The sequence below is a fragment of the Amblyraja radiata genome, chromosome 1 (genome assembly GCF_010909765.2).
Source record: "Amblyraja radiata isolate CabotCenter1 chromosome 1, sAmbRad1.1.pri, whole genome shotgun sequence".
In the NCBI taxonomy this organism is placed as follows: domain Eukaryota; kingdom Metazoa; phylum Chordata; class Chondrichthyes; order Rajiformes; family Rajidae; genus Amblyraja; species Amblyraja radiata.
The window spans coordinates 140774224-140787030 of record NC_045956.1 but is presented as its reverse complement, the minus strand read 5'-3'; the positions used below and the strand labels follow the sequence as shown (position 1 = coordinate 140787030).

The 12807-nt window shown below is 40.2% G+C and overlaps 1 protein-coding gene across 3 annotated transcripts in view; it reads left to right on the top strand.

Moving 5' to 3' along the window:
• Positions 1–12807, top strand: part of tln1 (talin 1) — a 245220-nt gene that overhangs the window by 112962 nt on the left and 119451 nt on the right. For all 3 annotated transcript variants that reach the window (XM_033031712.1, XM_033031693.1, XM_033031702.1), the window contains exons 7-11: positions 405–547; positions 2763–2890; positions 5168–5228; positions 5447–5551; positions 9236–9391. In XM_033031712.1, coding sequence (XP_032887603.1) covers positions 405–547; positions 2763–2890; positions 5168–5228; positions 5447–5551; positions 9236–9391 — 593 coding nt within the window. The remainder of the gene's footprint in view (positions 1–404; positions 548–2762; positions 2891–5167; positions 5229–5446; positions 5552–9235; positions 9392–12807) is intronic.

Below are 12807 nucleotides of genomic sequence, written 5' to 3'. Positions count from 1 at the left end.
TCGGTGTAGAACTGAATCAAATGGGAAAGGAGTATATAATGTGTTAATATTCACCTGATCATCTATGGAGGTGGTGGAGTTGGTATCAGATTGGTGAAGGTGCACAAATTAGACCATAAACCTGGTCCCTAATTGCTTTTAAACGTGGGCAATTGCTGTTGGATAACAGAAGAATCCAGCTGCTTATGTTTGAGTGAGTTAGTATAATCCTGCATTCTAAATTTATTGGAGTAACCAATAAAATAAATTAAATGCAGTCGCCTTGGAATTGATACCAATTTTGTTACCATTTCAGGTGAAGAGGTTAGAAAGTTGAAAGCGGATGGAGTTTTGATAGCAGTGGTGGGTCTCGCTGTCCTAGAATGCATGTCATCTTGACACTGTGCTGTATTTATCCTCCACAGTGAATTGGTTAGACCACGGCAGAACACTGCGAGAACAAGGTGTCGATGAAAATGAAACCTTACTTCTCAGGCGAAAGTTCTTCTATTCAGATCAAAATGTTGATTCAAGAGATCCTGTGCAATTGAACTTGCTTTATGTGCAGGTTTGTATTTTGTAATAGAATTAAATGGCACAATTGCTCTTGGAGTTCAGGTCAGGTTCTCCTGTGGTCCTCTCTCAATCTACCTTGTTGCTGCCCTCGCACTCTTTTATTTGCACTTTCTCTGTAGCAGTAACACTTGTTCTGCATTCTGTTTCATTTTCTCTCTTGCACTGACTTGATGTACTTATGTATGGTATGGCTTACCTGCATAGAACACAAACAAGGCTTCTCACTGTATCTCAGTACATCCGATAATAATAAACCAATGGAAGTGGAACTGGGTTTTATCAAAGTGATCTACTATAGCCTGGTCAGTTTTGGCATTGGCATGCTAACTTAGAACTGAACAAAAACCTGAGATGAGGAAAAGTTGTTTACTAGGCAGAGATCCTTGATTAGTACGGGTGTCAGAGGTTATGGGAAGGAGAATGGGGTTAGGAGGGAAAGATAGATCAGCCATGATTGAGAATAAGGGGTAAGCCATTTAGAACGGAGACGAGGAAATACTTTTTCACACAGAGAGTTGTGAGTCTGTGGAATTCTCTGCCTCAGAGGGCGGTGGAGGCAGGTTCTCTGGATACTTTCAAGAGAGAGCTAGATAGGGCTCTTAAGGATAGCGGAGTCAGGGGATATGGGGAGAAGGCAGGAATGGGGTACTGATTGGGGATGATCAGCCATGATCACATTGAATGGCGGTGTTGGCTCTAAGGGCAGAATGGCCTACTCCTGCACCTATTGTCTATTATCAGAGTAGACTGATGTGCCGAATTGCTTAATTCTGCTCCTATCACATGTTCCTATGCTCCTCAAGGGGGGTAAGCGGCTCCCACTGATTTAAGACAAAATTAGCAATAATCATTAAATACTTCAGATTCACAACAATTTTCTTTTGTTTCCACACAATTATAGTGAAGGGTTAAAACTGTAATGTTGAGTATGGATGGGTGGGGCAAGAACGTCAGTGAGGTATTTGCATGGTAAAGGCACAACTAAAATCAAAGCATATTCTGTCCTCAACCAAGAATTAGCATGGATCATAAACTGCTTACAGACTATAAACACAATGGGGTTGAAATACAACCACTCAGACTGGCAGGAGAGTAGTGTCTGCAGGCATCGGTGTTGACTGCCATATTTCATTGTATGAATGAGTACAGAATTAATTCGAGACGTACAGCATGGAAACAGGCCCTTCGGCCCAACTTGTTCATGCCAACCAAGATGCCCCATCTGCACTAGTCCCACCTGCTTGCATATGGCCCATATCCACCTAAACCTTTCCTATCCATGTTCAATGTTCAATATCCATGTCCAAATGTCATTTAAATAGTACAGCTCGTTCCATATACCTACCAACTTTCTGTGAAAATATTGTCCCTCAGGTTACTATTAAATAATTCCCCTCGCGCCTTAACCTATGTCCTCTAGTTTTTGATTCCTCTAGTCATGGCAAAATATTCTGTGCATTCACTCTCATGAGAGGGTCAATAAGATTACCCGTTAGCCTCCTGCACTCCAAGGAATAAAGTCCTAGCCTGCCCAGCTTCTCCCTACAGCTCAGGATATGAAGTCCTGACAGCATCCTTCTCTGCACTCTTTCCAGCTTCGTGCAGATTGCTAGTTCCAGCCTCTATATTACAAAACACATCCAGATGCATTGTAGAAAGTACAAAATCATTTGCTGGGATAATGCTAGTACTGACAGGGGATAATTATCAATAAAGATAGAACAGGCTGAGGTTCTTTTTTTCCCCTCTACCGTGCAGATATTTAGGTTAGCTGACAGATGTTAAAAATTATTCTGAATAGATTTATTACTGTAAACATGGAGACGTTTTGACCATCCGGAGAGTTCAACGCTACTCGTCATTAATGCAGCAATTTGATTTTAAAAAATGAGAGACTTCTTAAAGTGGATCTTGCGGTGACTGGCATGGTTTGGGATAGCATAGTCACATTAAGGCAAAGCAGAGTTAGTACATTAGGAAGCAAAGATGTGTCAGTGGGATTGCTTCAAGGACGTGGCTCAGATGGAGTATAAACATATTGAGCTGAATGGACTTTCATAGAAATCATAAATTATGTATAAAACTAAAACCTCACAAACTCAATTTTCAAAATTATGCCGTAAATCAGAAATGGCTAATGATAATTAATTGTTGTTGAGCTTTTTCCAGCAATGGATTTTTATTTCCCCTCTGTGCTCCTTATTTAGGCCAGAGATGATATTCTGAATGGATCTCATCCAGTATCCTTCGACAAAGCCTGCGATTTTGCAGGATACCAGTGTCTGATCCAGTTTGGACCGCACAATGAGCTGAAGCATAAAGCGGGCTTTTTAGAGTAAGTAGATGCCTTTTGTACAATAAATTTATATTCTAGTTAAGCTATTAAAGCAAGTTACAAGCAATGTCATTTTAGCACACAGAATGTGAAGCTAGGTGCTTGAACACTGAAATGTATTGCAATTGGCATTTTTCAGTATATTCTCAGCCATCTCAAGCATCCGTGAAGAAGTGGTAGTGGGATGCCACTTGCATGGGAGTTGCCCAAAATAATTACGGCAGATCGCACTGATCTATACATAAATCTTTAAAGTGGTGAGCTATATCATTTCCTAATAAGCCCACAACAGCATTGCCCTTGTGTGTAAAACTAAATAATCTAAAATGGCTTTTCACACTTATTTTAGAACACACAACAGTACATGGCTTATAGGCCCTTCAGCCCACAATGTTTGTGCTGAATATGATGCCAAGTTAAACTAATCACCTGCTTAAAAATGATCCATAACACTTCATCCCCTGCATAGAAGACTGAGGGGGGATCTTATAGAAACTTACAAAATTCATAAGGGGTTGGACAGGCTAGATGCAGGAAGATTGTTCCCGATGTTGGGGAAGTCCAGAACAAGGGGTCACAGTTTAAGGATAAGGGGAAATCTTTTAGGACCGAAATGAGAAAAACATTTTTCACACAGAGTGGTGAATCTCTGGAATTCTCTGCCACAGAAGGTAGTTGAGGCCAGTTCATTGGCTATATTTAAGAGGGAGTTAGATGTGGCCCTTGTGGCTAAAGGGATCAGGGGGTATGGAGAGAAGGCAGGTACAGGATACTGAGTTGGATGATCAGCCATGATCATATTGAATGGCGGTGCAGGCTCGAAGGGCCGAATGGCCTACTCCTGCACCTATTTTCTATGTTTCTATATCCAGGTGCCTATCCAAAAGTCTTTTAAATACCACTATCATATTTGCTTCCACCACTACCCCAGGCACCCACCGCTCTCTAAATGTAAAGAAAAATAGCTTGCCCATGCCTCTAGTCTTTGACATTTCCACCCTGGGGAAAAGGGTTCTCACTATCTACCCTGTCTATCCCTCTCATAATTTTATATATATCAGGTTTCCCTTCAAAGTCCAATGCTGTAGAGAAACCGATCCAAGTTTGTTCAACCTTTACTTGTAGCTAATACCCTGAATCTAGGCAGCACCCTGGTAACTCTTTGCTGAACATATGAAATAAAGTACACTATAAAAATTACCTTGTCATTCCATCTGCTTTCCACCACCCTGCATCGAGATGATTTATTGTAGCCAACTTAAAGTGACAATTTTTTAATTCATATTTTCAATCATCGACATTTTTCCCCAACATTTCAAACATCCTTACTTCTAAGGTTCAGAATCTTTCGATGATTGCATTCTTTCTAGTGTTCTAAACATGTCGGAACTATTCAGTTGTTAAGGAAGCGATCATGGAGGAAAAACGTTAACATTTCAGATCGATGACTTTTCTTGTGATTACTCATGGTTTTTTGCCATTTTTACAGGGTTTTTTGCCATTTTTACAGGGTTTTGTCATTGCCGCTCATCCCTTCACTGATGTTTTTTTACACACAATCCCACATTAATTTCAGTAAATTGTTGTGACATTCCACAAGATCAGTTTTGTTGAGCTTGTAATCATTTATATGTGTATTTATGAGTCTGCCTGCAATCCAAATGTAAAGAATGATTGCACATTTAGCACCTGTAGACCCTGTGCTCATACCAGGACTGGCTTATTACATGATTGGAAATTGTGGAGAGAAAACCACTTTCTCTCCACATTAATTAATTTGTTAATTGATTTGATCACACATTGGGTACTATTGTAATAGTGCTCTTGATGTTTGCTGGACCAAATATCATAACGTTATTAACCTTGCTTAGTTTAGAGATAAAGTATGGAAACAGGTCCTTTGGCCCATCGAGCCTGTGCCGACCAGCAATCACCTGTACACTAGTTCTTTCCTACATACGAGGGACTATTTACAGAAGCCACCTAACTTACATACCAGCACGTCTTTGGAATGTGGGAGGAACCGGAGCATCGAAACGTTGCCTATTTCCTTCGCTCCATAGATGCTGCCACAACCGCTGAGTTTCTCCAGCATTTTTGTCTACCTTTGATTCACTTATATTTGAATCTATTTATTCTAAACGGATGTAAGTGTGCAAATATATTTTAATGTTATAAATGTTAAAGTCCTAATTGAATGAACAGAATTGTTTTTGAAGTAATTACCTATTTAATGCATTATTTATAAAGTTGTTATTTAATGCTGCTCTTTTATAGCTTAAAAGAATTCCTGCCAAAAGAGTACATTAAACAGAAAGGAGAGAGAAGAATATTTATGGTAGGTATTACTAAATAATTTTAATTTGCATATTAATGTAACAGTAATATTCTTTTGCATAAGTTATAAAGAGAATAGTTCTTCGAGAGACGTGCACAAGGATTTTTTTTCTATTGTCACAATGTTTTGTCACAAATTTGGATTGTTTTCTCTGGAGCATCAGAGGCTGAAGATAGACCTAACATGTTAATGATTAAATATAAATTATTATTCTTCAGACGCACAAGAACTGTGGGAACATGACAGAAATGGAGGCAAAAGTATTGTATGTAAAGATGGCCCGCTCTCTGAAGACGTACGGTGTATCTTTCTTCTTGGTTAAGGTGAATTTTCATTATAATTAATGAGTACTCAGTCATACCGACTAAGTATGTTCTCCAATGCAAATAGGAACATTTGTCAAATTTGCTTAATCTCAAATGGCAAATATTTAGTTATTCACATGATGAGTTTCCACTATACCCAACTGAATAGCATATAACTTAGACCCTGGAACATGCACTCATGAGTTGATTAAAGTGGATTAATGTATAGAAGCATTACACCTGAATGAATGATTCATTCACCTATTATTGTAACGTTGCTTTTGATATAGTTTATATAGTTTATTTATCAAGCCTTCTATGCTGCCTTCACTGCCTTGCACTGATAATTTAATAACTCTGGCACTGGCCACTTAAATCAGCTCCCCTGGACATTTTATAACTGTTTTTACTGTATTTTAATGTTGCTGTTTTTACCTGCACTTTTTAAACCATATGTCCTGTTTTATCGGGGACTGGATTGTTTTTATTGTTTTTATTATGTGTGAAATGTTTAACTTTTATGTGCGATGCTCCGGTATTCCCTGGGAAACGTCTTCTCATTTTGCACTGTAGAACTGTTGCTTTGCAAGATGACAATAAAGGTTGATTGATTGACTCAATGATATTGATGTTTTCAATGTTCTATTGTAGCTTTTCACATTAAATGTGTTTTTAAATGTGTTAAAACTCCAAAGATCCACTGTCATGTTGTTTAGAAAACCAGATGATTTGGTATCTGGCTTACCAAGGTCTCGGTTCCCATGCTCTCTGTAAACTTATCCAGTACCCAGTTCCCATGCTCCCTTTAAAAATATGAGCCATGGTTCCTGCAATGCTTTTTAAACCCAAGGGGAGCCTGGTTTCCATGCTCTCTTTAAACTTTGCAGATACCTGTTTCCCATGTTCTCTTCAAGCTCAATAGGCCCTTGGTTCCCTCACTCCCTTTTGCATAACGCTTGCACGTGGCTTGCAGGGTCTCCCGTTTGCGAACCATTTTAACTCCCCTTCCCATCCCCATACTCACCGTTCTGTCCTGGGTTTCTTGTGTGAGGCCACATGCAAACTGGAGGAACAGCATCTCATAACTTACAACATAACAGTATGAACATTGAATTCTCCAATTTTAAGTAACAAACCCACAACCCTTTGTGCTCCTCCTGGACGTGCACCATTTACCATTTACCATTTCCCCTCTCCCTCTCCCCTCTCCCTCTCCCCTCTCCCTCTCCCTCTCCCTCTCCCTCTCCCTCTCCCTCTCCCTCTCCCTCTTGCGATTCTTATCTTATCCTTATCTTGCACCATTTACCTTTTCATCACTGGCCTTTGTCCAATCATCTGCATATCAACCCCTCCCCCTCCCCCCTCCTCACTTGCCGGGCTTTTTCCTGTCCTTCCTCTCCTCCCCCCCATCCCCCCTCCCCCCACACACACTCAATCAGTCTGAGGAAGGTCCTGATCCAAAACATCATGTCCATTTTCTCCAGTGAATCTGCCTGACCTGCTGAGTTACTCCAGCACTTTAACCATATAACCGTATAACAATTACAGCACGGAAACAGGCCAACTCGGCCCTTCTAGTCCGTGCCGAACACTTATTCTCCCCTAGTCCCATCTACCTGCAATCAGACCATAACCCTCCATTCCTTTCCCGTCCATATACCTATCCAATTTATTTTTAAATGATAAAATCGAACCTGCCTCCACCACTTCCACTGGAAGCTCATTCCACACAGCTACCACTCTCTGAGTAAAGATGTTCCCCCTCATGTTACCCCTATACTTCTGTCCCTTAATTCTCAAGTCATGTCCTCTTGTTTGAATCTTCCCTACTCTCAATGGGAAAAGCTTATCCACGTCAACTGTGTCTATCCCTCTCATCATTTTAAAGACCTCTATCAAGTCCCCCCTTAACCTTCTGCGCTCCAAAGAATAAAGACCTAACTTGTTCAACCTTTCTCTGTAACTTAGTTGCTGAAACCCAGGCAACATTCTAGTAAATCTCCTCTGTACTCTCTCTATTTTGTTGACATCCTTCCTATAATTAGGCGATCAAAATTGTACACCATACTCCAGAATTGGCCTCACCAATGCCTTGTACAATTTTAACATTACATCCCAACTTCTATACTCAATGCTCTGATTTATAAAGGCCAGCACACCAAAAGCTTTCTTTACCATCCTATCTACATGAGATTCCACCATCAGGGAATTGTGCACAGTTATTCTTAGATCCCTCTGTTCAACTGCATTCCTCAAATCACTACCATTTACCATGTACGTCCTATTTTGATTTGTCCTGCCAAGATGTAGCACCTCACACTTATCAGCATTAAACTCCATCTGCCATCTTTCAGCCCACTCTTCCAAATGGCCTAAATCTCTCTGTAGACTTTGAAAATCTACTTCATTATCCACAACACCACCTATCTTAGTATCATCTGCATACTTACTAATCCAATTTACCACACCATCATTCAGATCATTGATGTACATGACAAACAACAGTGGACCCAACACAGATCCCTGTGGCACCCCACTAGTCACCGGCCTCCAACCTGACAAACAGCCATCCACCATTACTCTCTGGCATCTCCCATTCAGCCACTGTTGAATCCATCTTGCTACTCCACCATTAATACCCAAGAATTGAACCTTCTTAACCAACCTTCCATGAGGAACCTTGTCAAAGGCCTTACTGAAGTCCATATAGACAACATCCACTGCTTTACCCTCATCAATTTCCCGAGTAACCTCTTCAAAAAATTCAAGAAGATTAGTCAAACATGACCTTCCAGGCACAAATCTATGTTCCTAATCCTGTCCGGACCTGGAGACTTATCCACTTTTATATTTTTCAAAAGTGTCAGTACTTCCTCTTCTTTGAATCTCATAGTTTCAATAGCTACTCTACTTGTTTCCCTTACCTCACATAATTAAATATCCTTCTCCTTGGTGAATACCGAAGAAAAGAAATTGTTCAATATCTCCCCCATCTCTTTTGGCTCTGCAGATAGCTGTCCACTCTGACTCTCTAATGGACCAATTTTATCCCTTGTTATACTTTTGCTATTAATATAGCAGTAGAAACCCTTTGGATTTACTTTCACCTTACTTGCCAAAGCAACCTCATATCTTCTTTTAGCTTTTCTAATTTCTATCTTAAGATTCTTTTTACATTCTTTATACTCCTCAAGCACCTCATTTACTCCATGCTGCCTATAATTATTGTAGATCTTTCTCTTTTTCCGAACCAAGTGTCCAATTTCCCTTGAAAACCAAGGCTCTTTCCAATTTATACTATTTCCTTTCAACCGAACAGGGACATAAAGATTCTGTACTCTTAAAATGTCATCTTTAAATGTTCTCCATTTTGTATCCTTTTTTTGTAAACCTGCATCTGCAGTTCCTCTTTCTCCCTTTAAACTCTTGTTTCTTGCTATCAGTTTCCATTACAAGGTATTTTTTTCCTGTCACATGTCCCAGGTGTTAAATATGTTTGGTTTCTATGCTGATGTTTGTTGAAATATTCTTGTTACTTGCACAGCCCTTATAACACTTGCTAATCTAACAAGCAGACTTGGTACTTTTATTAGTTTTTTCCCCCATAAACTTTGTTGCATGCTTTAATAAGATTGATAGTGGTGATAAATGGCCACCTTGTTATCCATGCTTACTCGTTAACAAATATTGAATATTTTCCAGGAAAAAATGAAAGGGAAGAACAAACTTGTACCTCGCTTGCTGGGAATTACCAAAGAATGTGTCATGCGTGTGGATGAGAAAACAAAAGAAGTGATTCAGGAATGGAGTCTTACAAACATCAAACGTTGGGCAGCATCACCGAAGAGTTTTACTCTGGTACGTTATCACAACTTTTGATAAATGTTGTTACCATTACTGAACTTTGTAAATGTTTTTCATCACGCCAAGCAAACATTCTCTTGGATTTCCTGTCAGAAGAGTCTCCCCAAACCCAAAGTGGAATGTATTTTTGTAATATAGCGAACATGTGTTGCAACTGCTAACTCTTGAGTCATGGGCGGTGGTCCAAATAGATAATCTGGACCCATACATTGATTGCAGGCAGACAAAGCAATTAGATAATCAAATCCACATTTTATTTGTAGGAAGGAACTGCAGATGCTGGTTTAAACCAAAGATAGACACAAAAAGCTGGAGTAACTCAGTGGGACAGGCAGCATCTCTGGAGAGAAGGAATAGGTGACATTTCGGGTTTGAACAATGGTTTTGACCCGAAATGTCACCCATTCCTTTTCTCCAGAGATCCAGCTTTTTGTGTCCATCTTCAGCATTTTATTTGATGAGGGTGTGGAAAAAAGATGAGGATGAGGAAGTTGAAAACAATTTATTTGATGAAGAAGTGGATAAAAGCTATAGCACCCCAGCCAACAAGAGCAGTCCTGTAGCTGATCATTAATGGACAAGTAATGTCAATAAATTGAACAGGCCATCAAAGTCTTGGCCATAATACTGGTATGCACTGAATTAGCTAATGTCGGGTGAGGCTGTGGAATTATGCATTGCCACTTGAAGGACATACTAACTGTAAACTGGAAGGAGGAAGTCGGGCAGCTGTACAACCAGTTCACCGATTATGTACAAGGACAGAATCAAATTTAATTGAGCACTGTATATGATTATTCTGTTCTCAGTAGGATTTAAACAGTTTTTGTAGGAGGTATACCCTGCCCATCACCATTTTCAATATTTAATATGGGAGAACATGAAAAATCAGGAACAAGTGAGTTTGATGTATGCAAATCAAAGCAGTCGATTAGACACAAAAAGCTGGAGAAACTGGCTTTTTGTGTCTTGCTTCGGTTTAAACCAGCATCTGCAGTTCCTTCCTAAGCAGTAAGCTGCTTGATCACCAAACTACTAATTTACTCAAAATTGAGTTTTATTATCAGAAGTGTGTGATGACATATTTGAATTTTATTTCCCTATCTATTGGCAGTTGCAGTGTAATTTAGTTCCTTGGGTTACGCCTTCCGATTGTATCTCCCTACTCAATTCAATAATAACCATATAATAACCATATAATAATTACAGCACGGAAACAGGCCATCTCGACCCTTCTAGTCCGTGCCGAACACATAATCTCCCCTAGTCCCATATACCTGCGCTCAGAGCATAACCCTCCATTCCTTTCCCATCCATATAACTATCCAATTTATTTTTAAATGATAAAAACGAACCTGCCTCCACCACCTTCACTGGAAGCTCATTCCACACAGCTACCACTCTCTGAGTAAAGAAGTTCCCCCTCATGTTACCCCTAAACTTCAGTCCCTTAATTCTCAAGTCATGTTCCCTTGTAATCATGGAAATTTTAATAGACTGAAGTGAATCTCTGAAATGTAATATATAAATTTCTATTGAATTAATCTTGGCTGATTAGAATGATATTTTGCAGACAACACACGTCAAGGATGACTCCTGTGCGACTGCCAAATAAATTAAGTTTGAGATGTCCTTGGGCAATTGTGCAACCGAATTCAAAATATATTCATCGTCTTGTAACGATAATGTAACCAAACTTGTCATTTGGTTTCTCAATATGGAATTCTAATTTGTTTAAAATCTTTTATCTAAACACCAAAATTTAATAGCTTACAAAACATGATTCTAGCACTGTTGCTGAGAACCCCAAAGTCATGTGCTTGAGCCTCAGTAGTGGGGAACATCAAAAGTCCCAAGCGGTATCAAACCGTGCTTGTAATTACTCAAACCTGAGAAGTAGCATTCTTGCTAAAACATTGTTAAGTGGAGATTCTTTTCAAAAAAATTAGCAAGGAAGACTGCTATTTTATAACAAATTTGATTTAAAATAGTATCCACCTGAATATTAAGAATCTTGAATTAACATCTTACTGAAAAGAGAAAGCCTTCTACAATATTTTACCGACATGTGGTGGTTTATATCCTGTTACTTCTTGCGTATGGCGTGCACAGCCTAAAGTCAAGGTCAAAGGTCAAAAACTTTATTTGCCATTTGTGCTTACACACATAGGAACTCTTGTGCGGTTCTTCAGAGAGTCAAGTCAAGTCAAATTAAAAATTAAAAAGACACACAGAAAGACACATAATCTATAAAAACATATACTTCTCCAAAAATTCAAGAGAGACAATATAATATGATATAATATGATATGCTATGATGTAGGTCAGGACATCAGTTCATTTTGTTTTGGCCAAGAGTCTCACTGTGGCAGGGAAGAAGCTCTTAAAAAAGCGTGTTCTGTTTGTGGCGATGCTGTCCGCTCGTCTGTGCCTGAGGTTGTATGTGCAGTTTTTGTGTTTGAGCAGGGAGTGAGCTGGATGTAGTGTGTCTCTGATGATTCTCTCTGCCCTTTTTTGACAGCACTGTGTGTAGATTGTGTCCATGGAGGGGAGTTCCGTTCTGATAATCCTCTCTGCAGTCTTTATGACTCTTTGCAGAGCCTTCCTCTCTGTCTGTGTGGTGTTTCCATACCACACCGTGATGCCTGTGGTGAGGATGCTCTCTATCAGTCCTTTGTAGACCTGGGTGAGAGGGCGACAGTGTAGACCAGCTTTTCTGAGCAGCCTGATGAAGTACAGTCTCTGCTGGGCTTTTTTCACTGTGGCAGCAGTGTTCAAAGTCCAGTTCAGATCTGATGTTACTTGTAATCCCAGGTATCTGTAACTGTCAGCCCTCTCCACCACAGTCCCCTTGACGATAAGGGGCTGCAGGGGGGGTGGATTTTTTCTGAAGTCCATTATTATTTCTCTTGTCTTGTCTGTGTTGAGGCTTAGGTCGTTCACCTCACCATAGGCAAGAATGTCGTTCACCAGACTCCTGTAGCCCGACTCGTCCTCCCCCCTTGATGAGGCCCAGGATGGTGGTATCATCCGCATACTTAATAATGATGGTATTTTCCTGGGTGGAGACACAGTCGTGTGTGTACAGGGTGAAAAGTTTGGGACTGAGACAGCAGCCTTGTGGTGATCCTGTGCTGACGGTGAGCTCTGCAGACACCCTCCTTCCCATCCTCACCACCTGTGGTCTTTCAGTCAGGAAATCCAAGATCCAGTTGCAGGTGGGAGTCGGGACGCCGAGGTCTGTCAGCTTCTCAGTCAGCCTGCCCGGGCGAATGGTGTTAAAAGCCGAGCTGTAATCCAGGAACAGCGTTTTAGGACAACTTGTTCTATTTGATCTTAGAGATACAGCACAGAAACAGGCCCTTCGGCCCATCAAGTCCACACCGACCAGCGATCCCTCGCACACTAAC